Below are 23494 nucleotides of genomic sequence, written 5' to 3' on the forward strand. Positions count from 1 at the left end.
GATTATTTCTAGTTCTGTAAGCACAGGCAGGGGCAAGAGGGAGAAGCAGGCTCCCGCTGAACAGAGAGCCCCACATGAGGCTCCTTCCTGGACCCTGGGAACATGACCTGAGTCCAGGCTAACACCCAAGCAACTAGGCCACCCAACCACCTCAGGATGTCCCTTCCTATGTGCATCTGGCTCCATGGAGTGGGGAATGTGTGGACCTAGCTGTAGGTAGAGCGGATTCTAGACTCCCTCCACCAATAGTTTCCATAGACACAGTGGGTAGGTCCAGTTCCCTCCCCGGAACAGAATGGGTTGCAACGCCAGAATCCATGGTGTCTGGCCAGGGTCGCCTCGGGACAGATATGGCTTCAGCTAGGTCTAGGGAAACCCCAGGGAAGCATGGCCCACTTGCTGATGTGGGAGGACTGCTATCTTAGACTGTTGGGGAGAGGTCCCTGGACCCTCAGCTATGACACATCTACACCCACGTTGGGGAGGTACGACCGGGGTTGCAGCCACACTGGGTCTCAAGGCCACACATCAGCCCTGGAGCCTGTCCTGCTCTTGGGTGGCCTGAGCCATCCCTATGCCTGAGCTTTCCAGGGGCCCTGGCATCTGCACAAACCATAGCCGCCATGCTTGGAATGAGCCTGGAGGAGAAAGTGTCCGGGTAGAGCTGGCAGGATGGCTGTGGGTTGTGGCCTTGGAGTCAGGGACCAAGTGCCTTGAATCGGTACGGACCACCTCACCCCACCGACCACCCAAGTAGAAATTCTCCAAATGATCCTATGGTTCCAGCCCAGCCTGAGAACTAGGGACCAGGTCCACGGGGCTGGTAGACATCCTCCAGGGGCTGGAGGGCTGCTCCCGGTCCTGGTGCTAGTCCTCTGCAGGCACTGCCTGGTGACCGACCATCTGCAATGTAGGAAGAACAAAGTCCCTGCAAGGTGCACCTAGCGATGCCCATGGGCCTTTTCCGCCATCAGCTCCAATAAGGACTTGGCCCCTGGAGCTCACTTTGGGGGTGCACCCACTCCTGAAATGCTCTGCATTTAGGACGCTGACCACAGGGAAGTCTGCGGCCCTCAGTGGGGGTGCCCCGCCTTCCCAGGTCCTTGAGCTCCAGCCCCACAGGTAGGAGCCAGGCAGGAGGCAGACATTGGAGAGCCGCCCAATACCCTGCACGGGGTCACCCCTAGGGATTCCAGGAGACGCCTTCCCTCAGTCTCTGCAGATGAGGTGCTCTTGAGCTTCAGCTCTGGGGCTCCCAGGGCCGACATACAGGTGACACCAGCACGCACCTGACACACAAGCGTTCCCACCCACCATGACCAGATGCCCATGAAGGGCCTTCCGCCTGGCCAGTCGGGTCCCTTCAGCACACATTCCTCCTGGCTGCCCCTTGTCCCCTAATGCTACACCTACTGGAGAAGTGGATAATCCTTCCCAGGCCAGAAGAACACAGGTCTCCACCAGGGGCACCCCTAAATTTTGAAACTCAGTCCTGCGTCTTAGGTGAATTAAAAAAAAAAGTTTGGACACAGGCAGGGTGAACGCAGAGTTCTGACACAAACTGCAGAGACAAGAGGTCTTGATGGCTCTTCTGTGAAGGCTCACTGTAGATTGGGGGGCGGGATCTTCAGCTCCAGGGACAAGGAACCCAGGGCCCTTACACTCATCTTTCCCATCAGCACTGAGAGTCCTCAGGGAGCAGCAAAGTGCCACGTGGTGGAGGCCAGAGGTGCTTACACCGAGCCCAGCCTCTGAGCCCTGCAGGTGCATCTCCACTAAGGCAAGTTTGCACCTGACAATCAAGGACACGGGCCCTCCTTCAGAAGACCCACACAGACCACTGGATCCCACCAAGAGTGCTGGTCACAGAGGCTGGCAAAACTCAGCTCTACGGGGAAAGTAGCATCTAGCTTCCTTTGTATTTTGTTCTTTCTTCATTATATTTTATTTTCTCTTTTATAAAGCGATAATTTTATTTGTTATGTATATACTTTATATATTTCTTATTTTGATTACTTTCCTTGCACTTTAAGTTTCTTTCTTATTTTGGGATCTAGATTTTTTTTAAAGCAGGCCAAAATACACCCAGGATCTTGTTTTTTAGGGGGTTTGCTGTTATGGTCATTTTTGCTTCACATTTTGTTTTTTGTTTTCATTGAATTTCAATATAAGGACATTTAGTATAACACACAGTGCTCAACCCATCAACTGTCCTCCTCAGTGCCCATCACCCAGTTATTGCAAACCCTGCCCACCTCTCCTTCCACTACCCTTTGTTCATTTCGCTATTCGGGGTCTTTTTTGATTCCACACAAATCTTAAAATAATTTGTTCTAACTCTCTGAAGAAAGTCCATGGTATTTTGATAGGGATTGCATTATGTGTAAATTGCCCTGGGTAACATTGACATTTTCACAATATTAATTCTTCCAATCCATGAACATGGAATATTTTTCCATCTCTTTGTGTCTTCCTCAATTTCTTTCAGAAGTGTTCCATAGTTTTTAGGGTATAGATCCTTTACCTCTTTGGTTAGGTGTATTCCTAGGTATCTTATGCATTTGGGTGCAATTGTAAATGGGATTGACTCCTTAATTTCTCTTTCTTCAATCTTATTGTTAGTGTATAGAAATGCCACTGACTTCTGGGCATTGATTCTGTATCCTGCCACGCTACCAAATTGCTGTATGAGTTCTAGCAACCTTGGGGTGGAGTCTTTTGGGTTTTCTATGTAGAGTATCATGTCATTGGCGAAGAGAGAGAGTTTGACTTCTTCTTTGCCAATTTGAATGCCTTTAATGTCTTTTTGTTGTCTGATTTCTGAGGCTAGGACTTCCAGTATTATGTTGAATAGCAGTGGTGAGAGTGGACATCCCCGTCTTGTTCCTGATCTTAGGGGTAAGGCTCCCAGTGCTTCCCCATTGAGAATGATATTTGCTGTGGGCTTTTTGTAGATGGATTTTAAGATGTTGAGGAATATTCCCTCTATCCCTACACTCTGAAGAGTGTTGATCAGGAATGCATGCTGTATTTTGTCAAATGCTTTCTCTGCATCCAATGAGAGGATCATATGGCTCTTGGTTTTTCTCTTGCTGATATGATGAATCACATTGATTGTTTTACGAGTGTTGAACCAGCCTTGTGTCCCAGGGATAAATCCTACTTGGTCATGGTGAATAATTTTCTTAATGTACTCTTGGATCCTATTGGCTACTATCTTGTTGAGGATTTTTGCATCGATGTTCTTCAGGGATATTGGTCTGTAATTCTCCTTTTTGCTGGGGTTTTTGTCTGGTTTTGGAATTAAGGTGATGCTGGCCTCATAGAATGAATTTGGAAGTACTCCCATCTCTTTCTATCTTTCCAAACAGCTTTAGTAGAATAGGTATGGTTTCTTCTTTAAACGTTTGATAAAATTCCCCTGGGAAGCCATCTGGCCCTGGACTTTTGTGTCTTGGGAGGTTTTTGATGACTGCTTCAATTTCCTCCCTGGTTATTGGCCTGTTCAGGTTTTCTATTTCTTCCTGTTCCACTTTTGGTAGTTTGTCGCTTTCCAGGAAAGCGTCCATTTCCTTTAGATTGCCTAATTTATTGGCGTATAGCTGTTCATAATATATTTTAAAAATCGTTTGTATTTCCTTGGTGTTGGTAGTGATCTCTCCTTTCTCATTCATGATTTTATTAATTCTAGTCTTCTCTCTCTTCGTTTTAATAAGGCTGGCTAATGGTTTATCTATCTTATTAATTCTTTCAAAGAACCAGCTCCTGGTTTTGTTGATCTATTCCACAGTTCTTTTGGTCTCGATTTCGTTGAGTTCTGCTCAAATCTTAATTAACTCTACTCTTCTGTTGTGTGTAGGATCTATTTGCTGTTCTTTCTCTGGCTCCTTTAGGTGTAAGGTTAGCTTTTGTATTTGAGTTCTTTCCAGTTTTTGAATGGTTGCTTGTATTGTGATGTATTTCCCCCTCAGGACTGCTTTTGCTGCATCCCAAAGATTTTGAACGGTTGTATCTTCATTCTCATTAGTTGCCATGAATCTTTTTAATTCTTCCTTAATTTCCTGGTTGACCCTCTCATCTTTTAGCAAGATGGTCCTTAACCTCCACGTGTTTGAGGTCCTTCCAAATTTCTTGCTGTGAATTAGTTCTAATTTCAAGGCATTATGGTCTGAGAATATGCAGGGGATGATCCCAATCTTTTGGTATCGGTTCAGACCCGATTTTGACCCAGTATGTGGTCTCTTCTGGAGAAAGTTCCATGTGCACTTGAGAAGAATGTGTATTCAGTTGAGTTTGGATGTAAAGTTCTGTAGATATCTGTGAAATCCATCTGGTCCAGTGTATCATTTAAAGCTCTTGTTTCTTTGGAGATGTTGTGCTTAGAAGACCTATCGAGTGTAGAAAACTCTAGATTGAAGTCACCAAGTGTAAGTGTATTATTATCTAAGTATTTCTTCACTTTGGTTATTATTTGATTGATATTTTTGGCAGCTCCCAGATTCGGGGCATATATATTGAGGATTGTTAAGTCCTCTTGTTGGACAGATCTTTTAAGTATGATATAATGTCCCTCTTCATCTCTCACTACAGCCGTCGGGGTAAATTTTAGTTTATCTGAGATAAGGATGGCTACCCCTGCTTTCTTTTGAGGACCATTTGAATGGTAAATGGTTATGCAACCTTTTATTTTCAGGCTGTAGGTGTTCTTCTGTCTAAAATGAGTCTCTTGTAGACAGCAAATAGATGGGTCCTGCTTTTTTATCCAGTCTGAAACCCTGCACCTTTTAATGGGGTCATTAAGCTCGTTCACGTTCAGAGTTACTATTGAAAGATATGATATCTATTCAGTCCTTGTTTTTGTGGATTGTTCCACTGGACTTTTATTTATTTATTTATTTATTTATTTATTTATTTATTTATTTAATTTATGATAGTCACAGAGAGACAGAGAGAGAGAGGGGCAGAGACATAGGCAGAGGGAGAAGCAGGCTCCATGCATTGGGAGCCCGACGTGGGATTCGATCCTGGGTCTCCAGGATCGCGCCCTGGACCAAAGGCAGGCGCTATACCGCTGCGCCACCCAGGGATCCCTGGACTTCTCTTTAAAGGGAAATTTTAAGAGTCCCCCTTAAAATTTCTTGCAGAGCTGGTTTGGAGGTCACATATTCTTTCAGTTCTTGCCTGTCTTGGAAGCTCTTTATCTCTCCTTCCATTCTGAATGAGAGCCTTGCTGGATAAAGTATTCTTGGTTGCATGTTCTTCTCATTTAGGACCCTGAATATATCCTGCCAGCCCTTTCTGGCCTGCCAGGTCTCTGTGGAGAGGTCTGCTGTTACCCTAATACTCCTCCCCATAAAAGTCAGGGATTTCTTGTCTCTTGCTGCTTTAAGGATCTTCTCTTTATCTTTGGAATTTGCAAGCTTAACTATTAAATGTCGAGGTGTTGAACGGTTTTTATTGATTTTGGGGGGGGGGGATCTCTCTATTTCCTGGATCTGAATGCCTGTTTCCCTTCCCAGATTAGGAAATTTTTCAGCTATGATTTGTTCAAATACATATTCTGGCCCTCTGTCCCTTTCGGTGCCCCCGGGAACCCCAATTAAACGTAGGTTTTTCTTCCTCAGGCTGTCGTTTATTTCCCTTAATTTATCTTCATGGTCTTTTAATTGTTTGTCTCTTTTCCTCAGTTTCCTTCTTTGACATCAACCTGTCTCTATGTCACTCATTCGTTTTTCCACCTCGTTAACTCTCGTCGTTAGAACTTCTATTTTGGATTGCATCTCATTCAATTGATTTTTAATTTCTGCCTGATTAGATCTAAATTCTGCAGTCATGAAGTCTCTTGAGTCCTTTATGCTTTTTCTAGAGACACCAGTAGCTTTGTAATAGTGTTTCTGAATTGGCTTTCTGACATTGAATTGTAATCCAGATTTTGTAGCTCTTTGGGAGAGAGGACTGTTTCTGATTCTTTCTTTTGAGGTCAGGTTTTCCTTCTAGTTATTTTCCTCTGTGTAGAGTGACCAGAAACACGTTTTATTGGGAAAAGGAGAAAAGGAGAGAAGAGAACGGAGAAAAGAAAAAGAATAAAAGAAAAAAGCAAAAAAGATAAAAACAGGAAAAAAGAAAAGAAAAAAAGGGGGGGTAAGTAAACAGAAATTAGAAAACAGAAAACAAGGGGTAGTATCCTGGATTCTGTGTACTGTAAATCCCTTGACTTCCTCTGGAACTTTCCAGTGTTGGTTGGTCAATAGTTTGTTTTTCCCCTGTTGGTCTAGGTGGTCTTCTGGGGGAGGGCCTGCTGTTCTGATTTTCAGGTGTTACCATTTGGGGGAGCTGCTCAGTCCCCTGCCTGGTGCAGGTCTCAGTGAAAGATGTGTAAGCCGTTTATCAGGTGAGGCCACTGTGAGGCTCAGTTGGGGCTGTTTATCCTGTGAGGCCCCAGGAGGAACAACAACAGTGGTGGCAGCCAGCTTTGGAGACCTGGATTTAGCTCCTGCAGTAACTATGGAGCTCCCTGTCTGCAGGGGCCTGGATGCTCTGGGGGCACGGTTGCTGATCTGCTCAGCTCAGGGCCGCACTGCGGTAGGAGTGTCCTTGCTGTCCTGGGCCCTTCCGGCTTCTGCCTGTTCCGGGGGGAGCGCCAGATCGTGGGCTGTGTCCCCCGCGCCCTGTCCTCCCGGGCCTGCACTGCTGGAATCACGCTTCCGGCCGCGCAGCTCCCTCTGCACGTAGCCTCTGCCTGTGCCGCCCCTGAGCTGCTCCCGGGGCCACACAGGCCCTTCCACGCGGAGCTGCCACCTGAGCCCCTTGGGAGCTGCGCCCGGGTCCAGCCGTGTGCACGCTGCAGCCCTTTAGGGAGCTTGGCGCACTCTCCCCGGGGCGCAGTTGTTGTGTTACTGTCCCAGGGAGCCTGAGGGTATCCCCGCCCTCCTGGGGTCCTGCTCTAACTCCCTGCGAGTGCCTTTGAGCCCGGGAAGATTGGTGCAGCTCCTGCTTCTCCAGGACGGAGCTTTTCTGTCCTGGGGGCGCTCGCCCCAGCCGTAGCCCGGCTCCTTGCGGGGTCCCTCCTCCTTGGATGCCTTTTTTTTCTTTAATTCTTTTTCCCCCGTCTTCCTACCTTGATAGAACCGCGAACTCTTCTCACTGTAGCATTCCAGCTGCTCTCTCTTAAATCTCAGGCCGAATTCGTAGATTTTCAGGATGATTTGAAGGTTATCTAGGTAATTTGGTGGGGTAGGTGATTTGGGGACCCTACTCTCCCGCCATCTTGCCCCTCCAGATTCTTGGCCTGCTTTTAAAAAGAATCTAGATCCCAAAATAAGAAGGAAACTTAAAGTACAAGGAAAGTAATCAAAATAAGAGACATACAAAATATGTACATAACAATTAAAATTAGGAGTTTATAAAGAAGAAAATTAATAAAAAATAATAAAGAACAAAGTGCAAAGGAAGCTAGATCCTACTTTCCCATAGAGCTGAAGCTTTGCAGGCTTCTGTGATCAGTACTCTTGGTGGGAGCCAGTGGTCTGTGCCAGTCTTCTGGGGGAGGACCCGTTCCCCTGATTGTCAGGTGCCCACTTGCCTTAGTGGAGATACCCCTGCAGGGCTCGGAGGCAGGGCTCAGTGTAAGCGTCTCTCGTCTCCACCAGGCGGCGACAAGCTGCTCGCTGAGAGCTCTCAGTGCTGATGGGTGGGATGAGTTTGGGGGCCCTGGTTTCCTTTCCTGGAGATGAACATCCCGCTCCCCAGATGCAGTGAGCCTTCACAGAAGAGCCATCAAGCCCTCTTGTCTCTGCAGTTTGTGTCAGAACCCTGCATTCACCCTCCCTGTGTCCGAGGTTTTTTTCTTTTTTCTTTTAATTTAATCTCAGACGCAGGACTGAGTTTCAAAACCCCAAAATATAGGGCCTCCCCTGTTGGAGACCTGTGCTCTTGCTGCCCGGGAGTGTCTCCTCCACTTCCGCATTAGGTGAAGCACAAGGGGACAGGGGCAGCCGGGAGGAACGTGTGCTGAAGGGACCCGTCTGGCCGGGCGGATGGCCGTTCATGGGCATCTGGTCACGGTGGGCGGGAGCGCGTGTGTGTCAGGTGCGTGCGGGTGGTGCCTGTGTGTCGGTCCTGGGAGCCCCAGGGCTGTAGCTGAAGGGCACCTCATCTGCAGAGACGGAGGGAAGGCGTCTCCTGGGATCCCTAAGGATGACCCCGTGCATGGCAGCGGGCAGCTCTCCGACGTCCGTCTCCTGCCGGGCTCGTCTGCTTGGGGCTGCAGTGCAAGGAGCTGGGAGGGCGGGGGGCCCCCACCGAGGGCACCGCAGACTTTCCTGCGGGTGGTGTCCTAAATGCAGAGCCTTTCAGGAGTGGGTGCGCCCCCGAGGGAGCTCCAGGGGCCAAAACCTGATTGGAGCTGATGGCGGCAAAGGGCCACGGGCGTCGCTAAGTGCCCTTGCAGGGACTTTGTTCTGACTACGTTGTGGGTGGTCGGTTGCCAGGCAGTGCCCGCGGAGGTCTAGCACCAGGACGGGGAGCAGCCCTCCAGCAGCCCCTGGAGGATGTCTACCAGCCCCGTGGACCCTGGCCCCTAGTTCTCAGGCTGGGCCGGAACCATAGGATCATTTGGAGGATTCCCATTTGGGTGGAGAGTGGGGGTGAGGTGGTCCTTACCAGTTCAAGGCCCTTGGTCCCTGCCTCCAAGGCCACGACCCTCAGCCATCCTGCCAGCTCCCACCTGGACACCTTCTCCTCCAGGCTCGTTCTCAGCGTGGTGGCTATGGTTTGCATGGATGCCAGGGCCCCTGGAAAGCTCAGGGATAGGGATGGCCCAGGCCACCCGTGGGCGGGACAGCCTCCAGGGCTGACGTGTGGCCTTGAGACCCAGTGTGAGTGTAACCCCGGTCGTACCTCCGCGACATGGGTGTAGACGTGCCATGGCCGAGGGTCCAGGGACCTCTCCTCAACACACTGAGAGAGCAGTCCTCCCACCTCAGCAAGGGGGCCATGCTTCCCCGGGGTTTCCCTAGACCTAGTGAAAGCCCCATCTGTCCTGAGGCCACCCTCGTCAGAACCATGGATTCCGACGTCGCAACCCATTCCCTTCTGGGAAGCGGCCGGACCCACCCACTGTGTCTATGGAAACTATGAGTGGAGGGCGTCTAGCATCGGCTCTACCTATGGACAGGTCCACACAATCCCTTCCATGGAGCCAGATGCACATAGAAAGGGACATCTCGAGTGCCTGTGCAGCCCCGTCGCTTGGGTGTCCACCTGGGCTCAGGTCATGATCCCAGGGTCCAGGATGGAGCCTCAAGTGGGGCTCCCTGCTCAGTGGGGTCCTGCTTCTCTCCTGCCAGTGCACGAGCTCTCTCGCTCGCTCTCTCTCACCATGCACCCCCATAAATCTCTAAAGCATTTCACAGAAAAGGAAATGCAGATACAGATAATGGTGGACACGTATATGTGCACAGAGGTGACTAGGGGAGGCAGAGAGGTTGGGGTATAAGGGCCACCTCTCAGAACTCCGCTTCCTCGCAAACGCTGAAACTTACGTGTTGGATCCGGAGGCCTCAGACGAGGATGTCAGCTCTCATCTCCAAGGCGTGAGGGCCATGTCAGGGGCATAGTAAACCCGAAGGGACCGACCCCGCCCCCACTCCTCTATTCTTCCAAATTTTCCACCGACATTCCTTTCCTGAGGTTCAATGACCAGACAATAAGTTGCAAAGGAAGCTCCCGTGACAGTGTGACCTCTGTGTGTGTCTACCTGTGAGAGAAAATGAGGTAGAGGGGTCAGGAGACAGAGATAGACAGAGAGACAGAGAGAGACAGAGAGACAGAGAGACAGAGTGAGAGACAGAGGAGAGAAAGAGAGAGAGATTTAGAGAAATAGAGGGAGACAAGGCTAGAGGGAGGAGGCGACCATGAGGGAGGAGTGGGGAGATTCACTGCCCGCCCAAGAGGATCGGGGTTAGGGGTGAATCAGGCCTCAGCTGACACCACCATGGCAAGATTGCGTGTGTGGAGTGTGTGTCCCTGGGCGTCCCCGTCGACCCCTTGGAGGAGTGCTCACACAAGCAGCGCCTCCATCCAGTGTGGTGGCTGTGTGTGGGGAGGGTGAGTGAGGCCTGTGCGTGTGTCTGTGCCAAGTTGGGAGCTGTAGGTGGGCGTCATAGTGTCTCCACAGCCCGTTTCGGGCACAAGCACGGGAAGCATTGCGAATGTTGCAAGACAGGCAGGAATGAAGGGAGACCGAAGGCCCAGGGGACAAATGACACCACGAAATGGCTCGGGGGAGGCAGAGAGATGTTTATTGTAGCCATGGGTCATCCCATGGAGCTTGAACAGCCGGGATGAGGTTTCCTCAAGTGACTCTTGGCAGGGAAGAGGGGTGACCCGGCTGAGGGAAGACCTGTGACAGGCTGACCGCTAACGTCTGCTGCTTCCTGAAGAGCCAGGGATCCTTGAGGATCCAGGGTCCTGCTGATGGGTCCCACAGAAGGAAAACACATGCACATGCACAAAGGCACACACACGGCTGAGGTTCTGGAACGCACCCCCGTGGGACCGTCTCACACTGACCGCCCCGAGTGCCTGTGGCCACCCCTCTGGCTGCCACTTGCTGACCGTTGGCAGTGCTCTGGCAAGATGCCAGGCCAAGGCCCCAGGACATTCCCGCTGTAGCCTGGGACAGGAGGCTGACGGGGGAGACCCCAGGCTTTGCCCCTTAGGCCATTCCCACCCTGACAGCCTAGATGCATCCGTGTCCCTGGGCAACACAGTCCAGACCTGGAGCATGATGGCTGCTCCTCCTGGCCTCAGGCTCCATCGGGCCCCTGGCTGAACTGTGGGTTCCCCCTCCTCTGAGTCACGCTAGGGCCCCATGTTCCCCTGGATGCCTGAATGAATGGGTTGGGCGTGGGGAGGACAGGGCCTCCCTGATCCTAGGCCTGAGGCCACAAGGAGTCCTGTAGCATTTCCAGCAGAGCGTGATAATCGTCCTCGCTGAGGGGTGCTTCCAGGGGTCCTGGAGGTTCTTCCTCCCGCAGAGGCCCCACCCACAAGGGGTGTACATCTTCTTCCATCTCATCGGCTGAGAGAAGCTCTTGCAGGAAACTGGAGGTGTCCGTACACAGCTGGTGTTGTGGGGGCAGCGGGACACATGGCCCTGCAGGAGGGGGAGGCTGTTGCCACCAAGCGGGGCTCTCCCCGGGGGCGGGCTGCTGCCCTGTCCCATCCTGGGACCCTGCTGTGCCCATGACTGCCTGGGAACTTTGGCCCCTCCTCGGCATGGCCTGATCGGTGCCCGAGGGACCTGCATGACCCCAGTGTTGAGGGGGATCAGCAGGTGGAGGCCGCGGGCCAACTTGTAAGAGCAGGGGCGCCTTGCTGGGGTGCTCTTTCGGCTGCTGGCATCTCCCAGGGGAGGGGAGGCCAAGGTCAGCGTGACCTGGTGAGAGGCCCCCTCCTCGAGTCAGTCCTGGGCAGGATCGGCTCCCCAGGTCTCTGGGAGCAGCAGCGTTTCCTCCTTGCCCACCTAAGGTGGGTGGGACCAGGCTGGCCCCCGGAATCAGGCGCCCAAAGCCCCCACAGGAAACTGGAGGGACAACATCCACGGAGGAGACAGGAGGTGTCCCTGCAGCCTGCGTCTGCATGCTTGCCAAAGGATCAAAGGGAGCCAGATTTGGAGAGCTCCTGGGGACCCTCCACAGGTGGCTTTGGTCCAATGGGACCGTCCCGCGAGGACTGGGTTTGTGGTTTGCCGCCAAAGCATTCTCGGGCCCACTTGGGCTCTGCCCTGGGTGCCGAGCTCTTCTGTTCTGAAACCAAACCTGGGACAGACAATAGGGGTTGTGGCCATCAGAAGGAGGACGGGATGCCAAGTCGGCTTACCCGTGACCTGCCCTGTCCCACCTCACCCACCGCACACACCCACCCCACCCTGTGCTCTCTCCAGGAAAGACGCAGTGAATGGTTGGGGCTGAACCTCAGGCCACGGCTGTCCCTACCTTTCCATGGGCCCTCGAAAACCATGTGCATGCCCTGGGCAACCTTGGCTACCTAGCCGGGAGCATACTGGGCCTGTGTCACTTTGCCTGGCAAGTGCTTCTGCCGCTCTTCGCTCCCTGCCCTGCCCTCGCCTTCTTTGCCAATTGCGGCCTGGGGATCAGCCGTGCCCTGAGTCCTGGGACCGAGACTCATCCGACGGCCTGCCCCACTTTACCCAGGATAGTCCACGTCCTGAGGTCTGCTCCCGGCTGCCCTCAACACCTCTGCCCCCATCTACTCTTGGGTGTGAACGTGTGGAAAACCACATCCTCTGCCTCAGAGCCTTGGACTCATGGCTACGTGGTCGGACTGCAGGCACATCTGTGATGGGCCGAGCGAAAGGCGTGGGCAGCCAGTCTTCCACATCCAGAACAGCTACGTTTGCATCGGCCCTCCCTCCCGTCCTGGCTGGAGGAAAAGAGGAGCTCAGGTGAGCTCCTGGAGTTTCCCTTCTGATCCTGGAAAAGACGCGTCAGAGGAAAGCCAAGGCGTGCCCCCTGAAGCAGCCTCCTCACGCTCTTGCACCAACCAAGAGTCTTTCAGAGAATCTGCCTATATCTCCCTGAAGCTGCCTCACACCTCCCATCCCGTAAAGCGCTGTGTGCAGAACTAAGGCAGAAGAGCCGCACACAGCTGGGCTCCCTGAATCCTCTCCCTCACCTGGATTAGGGCCTGTAATCCCGGCTGATTAGGTTATCCACACAAGGTGTGGCTCCTGGGCAGGATCCGTTTTAGCCCCATGGTCCTGAGGCCCAGGGCAGCATCACACCGGTCTCCACACAAAGGACGGCAAGCCCACGCACACTAATGGCATCTTGGGGGCATACTCCATGGATAATTGGGCTGAGTTTGAAGCCGCTGAGACTATGACTTCTCTCGAGAGGGGCCAACTTGGACATATTCCCACTTTGGTCCGGTCACCATTTCTACAAGCATGTGTGCTAACCAACATTGAGTTTGGAAATTCTTCCTTTGGACGGGTTCTTCCAGGCTTGGTCAACACTCTGCCCTTGGTGTCTCTGCCACACACCCCGCGGGTAGCCCCTCCCCAGGAGCCCACGTCTCTCCAGCACCATGGAAGGGATACCTTCCCTTCCACAGGGAACAACGCCCGTGACACTCTGTAAAAACTCACCTGAATTCTGGCTTCTGGAATGCCTGTTTTTCTGGCCAGGCTTTCCCTCATACCAATGCCAGGAAACCGCTCCTCCTCAAAGGCTTGAAGGAGGATACTGGTTTGGGATGCAGAAATGGATGTCCGTTTTCTCCTGCCTTCCTTCGGGACACGTCCTAAAGAGAGAACAAGGTTGGAGAGGAGGGCTCGGACGCCAATAGCACAGCCAGTGTGGAGACAGAAGTGGGTGTCAGGGTGTGTGTGATGGTGTGTGACGGTGTCTGAATTCATATGACTGCGTGTGTGTGTGTGTGTGTGTGTGTGTGTGTGTGTGTGAGATAGAGAGAGAGAGAGAGAGAGAGAGAGAGAGAGCTTTTCTCCATGTTCTCTGTCTTCATAGGCTCTCCTTCCCTGAGGCCAAGGAGACAGAGCCTGGAGTGAGTCCCAGAGCCAGCCTTTGAATAACAATGGTGAGCTGATGGAAGAAGAGGCCTGTGTCCTGGCTAGCAGGTTCAGGACAGGAAGATGCAGATACTTCCTGACCCAGAAACAGCCCGCCTGCTGCCTGCCCAGGAATGGCAGGCGGGGTGTCGCCATCTGGGGTCACAAGGGTGGCTAGAGCCTGAGAGCAGAGCTTGGGGTCCTTCCTGAGGCTTCTGCCACAGCCAGGTCAGCACACAGGTCACACTCCCTGTGTCAAGGAGTGGCTCAGGAGGGGACCCTTCTTGGGTGCCGGGGAGTCACCTGGAGGCTGTCCCTTTCCATTCGGTGGCCCTTCTCCTTGGGGAATTCTGGAGTCCAGTCGGCGGCTCTGCCTTAGCTGTCTCGTTCTCTGGTTTTGGACCCAGACCTAAGGGGCAAAAGAAGAAGCAACGTTCAGGTAACGCGGGAGGGCAGGAAACCCCACACATGTGGCAGGGACACGAGGCCCCAAGACCAACCAACAACCCAGGGAAAGCCAGAGCTGGCTTGGTGCCTCCAGTGGCACGTGCTATTTGCATGGCCCTCTGGTGTACGAGGAAGTAGGCGTTGGTCTAACCTGAGGAACGGGAACTGTAGGGAAACCTACAACAGATGGCATGGGGACAAGAGTCATTTCTTCTTTGGTCATCCGCATGGGCAGAGGATGGAGCTCCTGCTGAAGTCCCCTGTAGGGAGCTGAGGACACTTTGACTGACCAAGAAGACACTGGAAACGGGTGTCATTCTCCTCACCAATGGACCCGTGCGCAGGCTAGGCTTCCTCTCCACTGGAGGGAAAAGACAGGTGTGCCGTCATGGATAGGCATACGTGCGTCTCTATGTGTCTCTTCCCCACCCCTGTAGGAGGACTCACAGTGTTTCATGTGGGAAAGTGATTGGTCAGGACACAGGATCTCTGGGGACACTCAGCCCATGGGCATGGACCTGTCGTCAGGCCTCAGGCCTTGGGCCCCAGTGTTCCCTCGTCCCTTGAGTGAAGGTCTTGGAAGGACCTCCAAGGGCAAGGTCTCCTAGGGCCCGCACAGCCCAGGCCATAGGTTCTGAGCTCCCCAGCTGACCACGCAGAAGGACGGGCAATCACCTAGCCCCATGTGTGTGCATTCTTCCTCCCCCAGAGTCCATGAGAAAAGCACTGGGGCTGCCTACCTGGATTCTAGACTCGGAGATGGCCAGCTCTCGGGCCAGGTGTTCTCTGGCAGTGATGCCGGGGTAAGGGTTCTCCTGGAAGAATGCCTGCAGGGCCCCCTTCTGGCTTGCCGTCAACACGAGCCTCCTTCGTCGGGGTGCTCGTGGGAGTGGGCCTGTGTGGGGAAGAGAGCAGCGACGGGAGGAAGGCTTTCAGAGGAGCATCGACCGGCGATGTGCTCTCAGAGCCTCTGTGTCTGGGATGTCGAAAACGTCCCCATCCAGGGGCACCCATCCCTTTGCCACTCATGGACCCACCTAAGCCTGAGGGGGTTGTTCCACTGGACAACGGCAGGCCGTTCCGCATCTGCCCTTGGGAATGGGTGATTGTCAAGGATCTAGGGAAAGGGCAGCCTTGAGCTAGGTATGTGATTCCAGGCCAAGGTATGGAGAAGACCCTGGGTGGGGGTTCCGGTGGGCGTCGGGTTTGAAGAGGTGGTGGGGCGGGGTGGAAAGCCCGTCGGGAAAACCAAAGAGGACCATATGTCCACCAGGAAACCTCAAGGGAACATGCGAAAACCCATGCCCACCGTGGGTCCCTCGAGGTGAAAGTTCTACAGTGGTCAACTCGTCTAAGAAGTGATCCACCTTGACCCAATTTCTGCGCCCCGAGATCCAGCTGGCAGCCTTACAGAAGCGGGACTCCTGCTGGGAATCTCGGCCCAGTCCAGGGTTCCCTCCGCCGGCAGCCCTATGCAAGCCTCTCTCCAGCCCCTTTGCCCAGACCCCAGGGGAGCCCCGCCCTCCCACGGGCGTCCCAGCGATCCGGGTGGTGACTTCTCTTGTGCTTAAGCCTGGAAAGTCGTCAGAGCCCCTGGGGCATCCCCGCGATGGCCACTCACCGCCGGGGGTGCCGCTGGAAGCCATATGCTGCAGGAGGAGCTCGCTCTCAGGCGCCCGCAGGTCGACTGGGCAGGATGCGGCAGCGCGGGACTTCCCACGGCCTGGGTGGCCCCGCCCCAGGATGGCCCACCCCTCGGCCTTCCCACAGCTTCCTGGGTGGCCCTGCCCTCCGTGGGGCGGACCTCGGGGGGACCAGGGAGGTCTTCCGGGACGGGGGCCTCGGGACCACCCGAAGCAAGAGTTGGAGCTTGGCTTGCGTCGGATGGGTCCGCCCCCTGCCCTTGGGCTGACGGGCGCCTTCCCGGCACCCTCAGGCCGCTCGGGATCTCAGCTCTGACACAGAGACGCGCCCTGGAGGCCCTGTGCACCGTGTCTCTGCCCGGACCCCTTCGTGGCCCTCGTACAATCGCTCAGGATTCCGGCCCGAGGTTGTGGAACTCTGGCCGCCTTGGCCGCCCGGCACCAGCCTCCTGCTTCGCCTCCCTGGAAAGCCGTTTTAATTTTTTTCCTTTATTTTTTACTTGTTCCAGTTAAACTTGTGTGGTTTATTTCTTTTCACTTTGGTCATTTTTCATTGGGAGTGTTCCACTTTTCCTTTTTAGGTGTATTTGTAGCAATGACTTTGTAATTTCGAGATACATATGTATATATTTCTCCAAATTATATACATACATTCATATATATATATATGGATGTATTTTTTTAACAAACATGTACTTTGAGGTCCCCGTGGGTTTTGAACCCTGGGCCCGCCAATCTGGACTGGTCAGCCTCTCAGTTTGGTCTGGAGGCAGCCTCGGAATCTGGGGAAGCAGTTTCCAATGACACCCAGGCGCCTCCCAGGCGGCTCCCCGGCGGCTCCCCGGCAGCTCCTGTGAAGCCGCACTGGCCAGCCAGGCAGGAGACGGAAATCAGACCCCTTAGATAGGAGGCCTATGAGCGGGACCTTGGGCGCCAGCCATCGTCCTCCGTGTGCGGATGGGTGGCACCTCGATGGTTAGCCTGTGGGCACGAATGAGCAACAACCTTGAAGGAAAGAACGCAGAGCACCCGTGGACGTGGACCATTCGGGGCAAGTGCGTGTGTTACCACGTCCTTGGGCCACGGAGGCAATGCCCTCCGCAGCCTCGTACGGATTCAGGCCTACCCCGGGGAGAAGAATGCGGGCTCCGTCAGAGCTCCTCCTGTTGTGCTCAGACCGGCTCCAGCGGCTTCCCCTCGCTCTTGACCGCCCTCTGCTGGGCATGTCCGCAGGGACATGAGTGTCCAAGGAGAGCGTGGCTTAGTGACCTGGGAGACCCGGGAAGACGGGTCCAATCACCTGCAAAGCTCATGAAGAAAATCATATCCCCCTTCGAATGTGTACTTTTGTATCCTTCGCGTAAATACGTAGTTGTGCATTTCTGGTCTTGGGGTAGTTCTATTTTTAACCTGAGGAACCTCCATACTATTTTTGTATCGTGGCTGCATCTGTTTGCTTTCCCACCAGTAGTGTAGGAGGGTTCTCCTTTCTCCCCATCCTCACCAATAGCTGTTGTCTCCTGTGCTGTTTCTTTTAGCCATTATGGCAAGTGTCAGGTGATATCTCATTGTGGTTTTGATTTTGCGTTTCCCTGATGATGGGTGACATTGAGTGTCTTTCCATGTGTCTGGTGGCCATCTGAATGTCATGTTAGAGAAAATGTCCATTCGTGTCTTCTGCCCATGTTCAGTTGGATAATTCAGGTTTTGAATGTGGAGCTTTACATTTTGGATACTAAATCTTTATTGGATCTGTCTTTTAGAAATATCTTTTCTCATTCTGTAAGTTGCCTCTTAGCTTTGGTTGTTTCCTTCACTGTGCAGAGCTTTTTGTCTTGATGAAGTCCCAACAGTTTATTTTTGCTTCTGTTTCCCTTGTCTCAGGGGCATATCTAGAAAGAAGATCCTATGGCCAAGTCAAAGATGTCACTGCCTATCTTTTCTTCCTTTTATGGTTTCAGGTCTCACATTTAGGTCTTCAATCCCTTTTGAATTTATTTTTTTTATCCATGGTGTGGGAAAGTGTTCCAATCCCATTCTCCTGCATGTGGCTGTCTAGTATTCCCAACATCATTTGCTGAAGAGACTGTCATTTAACCATTGGATATTCTTTCCTGCTTTGTCAAGTATTAATTCAGCCCAGAGTTACAGGTTTGTATCTTGTTTCGGGTTTTCCATTCTCTTCTATTGATCTAGGTGTCTTCTTCTTGTGCCCGCACTATACTCTTTGGATCACTAGAAAACTGTAATATAACTTGAAGTCTGAATTTGTGGTGCCCCCAGCCTTGATTTTCTCTTTCTACGTATCTTTGGCTATTTTCAGTCTTTTGTGGTTCCATAAAAATTTTAGGGCTATTTGTTCCGGCTCTGTGAAAAATGCTGTTGCTATGTTGATAGCAATTGCATTGAATGTGCAGATTGCTTTGAGTAGTATAACCTTATTTGCAATATTTGTTCTTCCAGTCCTTGAACATGTAATGTTTTTGCATTTTGTGTCTGTCATCTTCAATTTCTTTCATCAATATTTTATAGTTTTCACAGCACAGGGCATTCACCTCTTTGGTTAGGCTGAATCTTATGTATCTTATTGCTTTTGGTGTTATTGTGAAGGAGATTGAATCCTCAATTTCTCTTTCCAATGACACCCAGGCGCCTCCCAGGCGGCTCCCGGCAGCTCCTGTGAAGCCGCATAGAAATTATTGTTGCATAGAAATGCAACACATTTCTCCACATTAATTTCATATCCTGCAAGTATTCCAAATTCGTGTTCATTTCTTGCAGTTTTTTTTACTTCTCGCAATTTTCTTGGTGATGTCTTTTGGTTTTCTATTTACAGGATAATGTTTTTGCCCCCTGAGCATGATATTGTTGTGGATATTTGGTATATGGCCTTTATGATGCTGAGGTATGTCCCTTCTATCCCTACCTTGCTGAGAGTTTTTTGTTTTCAAGAAAAAATGCTGTATTTTGTCAAATGTTTTTTTCTGCATCTATTGACAGATCATACGGTTCTTATCCCTTCTTTTATTAATATGGCGTATCATGTTTATTGAATTGTGAAAATTGAACCAGCTTCGCAACCCACGAATAAATCCCACCAGATTGTGGTGAATAATTCTTTTAATATACTGCTGAATTTGATTTGCTAGTATTTTACTGAGAATTTTCGCATCCATGTTTCTTTGGGAGTATTGGTCTGTCATTCTCCTTTTTCGTGTTTTTTTTTTTTTTCTTTTTTTTCTGGTTTGGACCGACGTAATGCTGGCCTCATAGAACAAGTTTGGATGTATTCCTTCAATTTCTATGTTTTGGAAATGTTTGAGAAGAATAGGTATTAATTCTTCTTTAAATGTCCAGTAGATGCCCTGGGAAACCATCCTGTCCTGGACCTCCATTTTCTTAGGTCTAAAGTTAGGGTATGTAGACATCATATCGATGGATTGGTTTTTTTTTTTAAAGATTTTATTTATGTATTCATGAGAGAGAGGGGGAGAGCCAGAGACCGAGAGAGAGAGAGAGAGCAAGAGAGAGAGACAGAGACAGAGAGAGGCAGAGATATAGGCAGAGGGAGAAGCAGGCCGCACACAAAGAATTCCAAACTAATCTGAAGGCAGACACTCAATCTCTGAACCACCCAGACATTCCGGATCTTGTGTTTTAATCCACTCTGGTACCTTAGATCTTTTAATTGGGGCCTTTAGTCCATGTACATTCTGAGAGATTATTGAAACATGAATTGAGTGCCTTGGGGTGACCAGTAGTGTTGGTGTTTCTGGTGATGTTCTCTGGTCCTTTCTAGTCTTTGTTGCTTTTGGCATTCCCCCCCGCCCCACTAAAAGAGTCCCCCTTAAAAATTTCTTGCCGGACTGGTTTAGTGGTCATGAACTCCTTTATTTGTCGTCTCTCTGGGAAATTCTTAATCTCTCCTTCTATCCTGAATGACTGACAGCCTTGTTGTATAACGAAAGTTTGTGGCTGCATACTTTTCCCATTCAGTACATCGAATATTTCCTTCCAGAACTTTCTGGCCTGCCAAGTTTATATGGACAGATCTGCCCCCCTCATTGCCCGTCACCCTGTCACCAGCACCCCCCACCCTCCTCCCCTTCCACCACCCCTAGTTCTTTTCCCAGAGTTAGGAGTCATCTTACTTTTGCCTCTGTATTAGTTTGGAATTTACACACATCCGTTTCCCTTTTCTTCAAATTGGTTACTCAGATCTAAAATTAATCGAGAGCTCTCTTCTAGCCCAAGAAACACAAGAACCCAAAGGTTATTTTAATGTTGATCTTCTCTTTCTATAGTATCTTTGATTAATATTTAGATCCAAGTGGTTTTAAAACCGTAAATTTGAACATTTTTAACAGATTGATAAAGCTATTCATACATCCATTTTGCTCACCATTGTGTCTTGAATCTTCTGGTTTATATTTTTCACACTGTACTATCTGTATTTAAAATGTATATATTTTAAAAATATATGTATTTTATAATTAATCCAGATTATTTCTAGTTCTGTAAGCACAGGCAGGGGCAAGAGGGAGAAGCAGGCTCCCGCTGAACAGAGAGCCCCACATGAGGCTCCTTCCTGGACCCTGGGAACATGACCTGAGTCCAGGCTAACACCCAAGCAACTAGGCCACCCAACCACCTCAGGATGTCCCTTCCTATGTGCATCTGGCTCCATGGAGTGGGGAATGTGTGGACCTAGCTGTAGGTAGAGCGGATTCTAGACTCCCTCCACCAATAGTTTCCATAGACACAGTGGGTAGGTCCAGTTCCCTCCCCGGAACAGAATGGGTTGCAACGCCAGAATCCATGGTGTCTGGCCAGGGTCGCCTCGGGACAGATATGGCTTCAGCTAGGTCTAGGGAAACCCCAGGGAAGCATGGCCCACTTGCTGATGTGGGAGGACTGCTATCTTAGACTGTTGGGGAGAGGTCCCTGGACCCTCAGCTATGACACATCTACACCCACGTTGGGGAGGTACGACTGGGGTTGCAGCCACACTGGGTCTCAAGGCCACACATCAGCCCTGGAGCCTGTCCTGCTCTTGGGTGGCCTGAGCCATCCCTATGCCTGAGCTTTCCAGGGGCCCTGGCATCTGCACAAACCATAGCCGCCATGCTTGGAATGAGCCTGGAGGAGAAAGTGTCCGGGTAGAGCTGGCAGGATGGCTGTGGGTTGTGGCCTTGGAGTCAGGGACCAAGTGCCTTGAATCGGTACGCACCACCTCACCCCACCGACCACCCAAGTAGAAATTCTCCAAATGATCCTATGGTTCCAGCCCAGCCTGAGAACTAGGGACCAGGTCCACGGGGCTGGTAGACATCCTCCAGGGGCTGGAGGGCTGCTCCCGGTCCTGGTGCTAGTCCTCTGCAGGCACTGCCTGGTGACCGACCATCTGCAATGTAGGAAGAACAAAGTCCCTGCAAGGTGCACCTAGCGATGCCCATGGGCCTTTTCCGCCATCAGCTCCAATAAGGACTTGGCCCCTGGAGCTCACTTTGGGGGTGCACCCGCTCCTGAAATGCTCTGCATTTAGGACGCTGACCACAGGGAAGTCTGCGGCCCTCAGTGGGGGTGCCCCGCCTTCCCAGGTCCTTGAGCTCCAGCCCCACAGGTAGGAGCCAGGCAGGAGGCAGACATTGGAGAGCCGCCCAATACCCTGCACGGGGTCACCCCTAGGGATTCCAGGAGACGCCTTCCCTCAGTCTCTGCAGATGAGGTGCTCTTGAGCTTCAGCTCTGGGGCTCCCAGGGCCGACATACAGGTGACACCAGCACGCACCTGACACACAAGCGTTCCCACCCACCATGACCAGATGCCCATGAAGGGCCTTCCGCCTGGCCAGTCGGGTCCCTTCAGCACACATTCCTCCTGGCTGCCCCTTGTCCCCTAATGCTACACCTACTGGAGAAGTGGATAATCCTTCCCAGGCCAGAAGAACACAGGTCTCCACCAGGGGCACCCCTAAATTTTGAAACTCAGTCCTGCGTCTTAGGTGAATTAAAAAAAAAAGTTTGGACACAGGCAGGGTGAACGCAGAGTTCTGACACAAACTGCAGAGACAAGAGGTCTTGATGGCTCTTCTGTGAAGGCTCACTGTAGATTGGGGGGCGGGATCTTCAGCTCCAGGGACAAGGAACCCAGGGCCCTTACACTCATCTTTCCCATCAGCACTGAGAGTCCTCAGGGAGCAGCAAAGTGCCACGTGGTGGAGGCCAGAGGTGCTTACACCGAGCCCAGCCTCTGAGCCCTGCAGGTGCATCTCCACTAAGGCAAGTTTGCACCTGACAATCAAGGACACGGGCCCTCCTTCAGAAGACCCACACAGACCACTGGATCCCACCAAGAGTGCTGGTCACAGAGGCTGGCAAAACTCAGCTCTACGGGGAAAGTAGCATCTAGCTTCCTTTGTATTTTGTTCTTTCTTCATTATATTTTATTTTCTCTTTTATAAAGCGATAATTTTATTTGTTATGTATATACTTTATATATTTCTTATTTTGATTACTTTCCTTGCACTTTAAGTTTCTTTCTTATTTTGGGATCTAGATTTTTTTTAAAGCAGGCCAAAATACACCCAGGATCTTGTTTTTTAGGGGGTTTGCTGTTATGGTCATTTTTGCTTCACATTTTGTTTTTTGTTTTCATTGAATTTCAATATAAGGACATTTAGTATAACACACAGTGCTCAACCCATCAACTGTCCTCCTCAGTGCCCATCACCCAGTTATTGCAAACCCTGCCCACCTCTCCTTCCACTACCCTTTGTTCATTTCGCTATTCGGGGTCTTTTTTGATTCCACACAAATCTTAAAATAATTTGTTCTAACTCTCTGAAGAAAGTCCATGGTATTTTGATAGGGATTGCATTATGTGTAAATTGCCCTGGGTAACATTGACATTTTCACAATATTAATTCTTCCAATCCATGAACATGGAATATTTTTCCATCTCTTTGTGTCTTCCTCAATTTCTTTCAGAAGTGTTCCATAGTTTTTAGGGTATAGATCCTTTACCTCTTTGGTTAGGTGTATTCCTAGGTATCTTATGCATTTGGGTGCAATTGTAAATGGGATTGACTCCTTAATTTCTCTTTCTTCAATCTTATTGTTAGTGTATAGAAATGCCACTGACTTCTGGGCATTGATTCTGTATCCTGCCACGCTACCAAATTGCTGTATGAGTTCTAGCAACCTTGGGGTGGAGTCTTTTGGGTTTTCTATGTAGAGTATCATGTCATTGGCGAAGAGAGAGAGTTTGACTTCTTCTTTGCCAATTTGAATGCCTTTAATGTCTTTTTGTTGTCTGATTTCTGAGGCTAGGACTTCCAGTATTATGTTGAATAGCAGTGGTGAGAGTGGACATCCCCGTCTTGTTCCTGATCTTAGGGGTAAGGCTCCCAGTGCTTCCCCATTGAGAATGATATTTGCTGTGGGCTTTTTGTAGATGGATTTTAAGATGTTGAGGAATATTCCCTCTATCCCTACACTCTGAAGAGTGTTGATCAGGAATGCATGCTGTATTTTGTCAAATGCTTTCTCTGCATCCAATGAGAGGATCATATGGCTCTTGGTTTTTCTCTTGCTGATATGATGAATCACATTGATTGTTTTACGAGTGTTGAACCAGCCTTGTGTCCCAGGGATAAATCCTACTTGGTCATGGTGAATAATTTTCTTAATGTACTCTTGGATCCTATTGGCTACTATCTTGTTGAGGATTTTTGCATCGATGTTCTTCAGGGATATTGGTCTGTAATTCTCCTTTTTGCTGGGGTTTTTGTCTGGTTTTGGAATTAAGG

General features: G+C 50.9%; 1 protein-coding gene across 1 annotated transcript; it reads right to left on the minus strand.

Annotated features, from left to right (window-relative positions):
* Positions 1-10279: 10279 nt before the first annotated feature.
* Positions 10280-14962, minus strand: LOC140599931 (double homeobox protein 4-like protein 4). The gene is made up of 4 exons (XM_072766430.1): positions 14782-14962; positions 13898-14003; positions 13175-13329; positions 10280-11822 (listed from the first exon to the last, which is right to left on the minus strand). The coding sequence occupies exons 3-4, from the start codon at positions 13223-13225 to the stop codon at positions 10935-10937; spliced, it is 939 nt and encodes a 312-aa protein (XP_072622531.1). The 5' UTR covers positions 13226-13329; positions 13898-14003; positions 14782-14962; the 3' UTR covers positions 10280-10934.
* Positions 14963-23494: the final 8532 nt, after the last annotated feature.

Source organism: Vulpes vulpes, chromosome 8 (genome assembly GCF_048418805.1).
Source record: "Vulpes vulpes isolate BD-2025 chromosome 8, VulVul3, whole genome shotgun sequence".
Lineage (NCBI taxonomy): Eukaryota > Metazoa > Chordata > Mammalia > Carnivora > Canidae > Vulpes > Vulpes vulpes.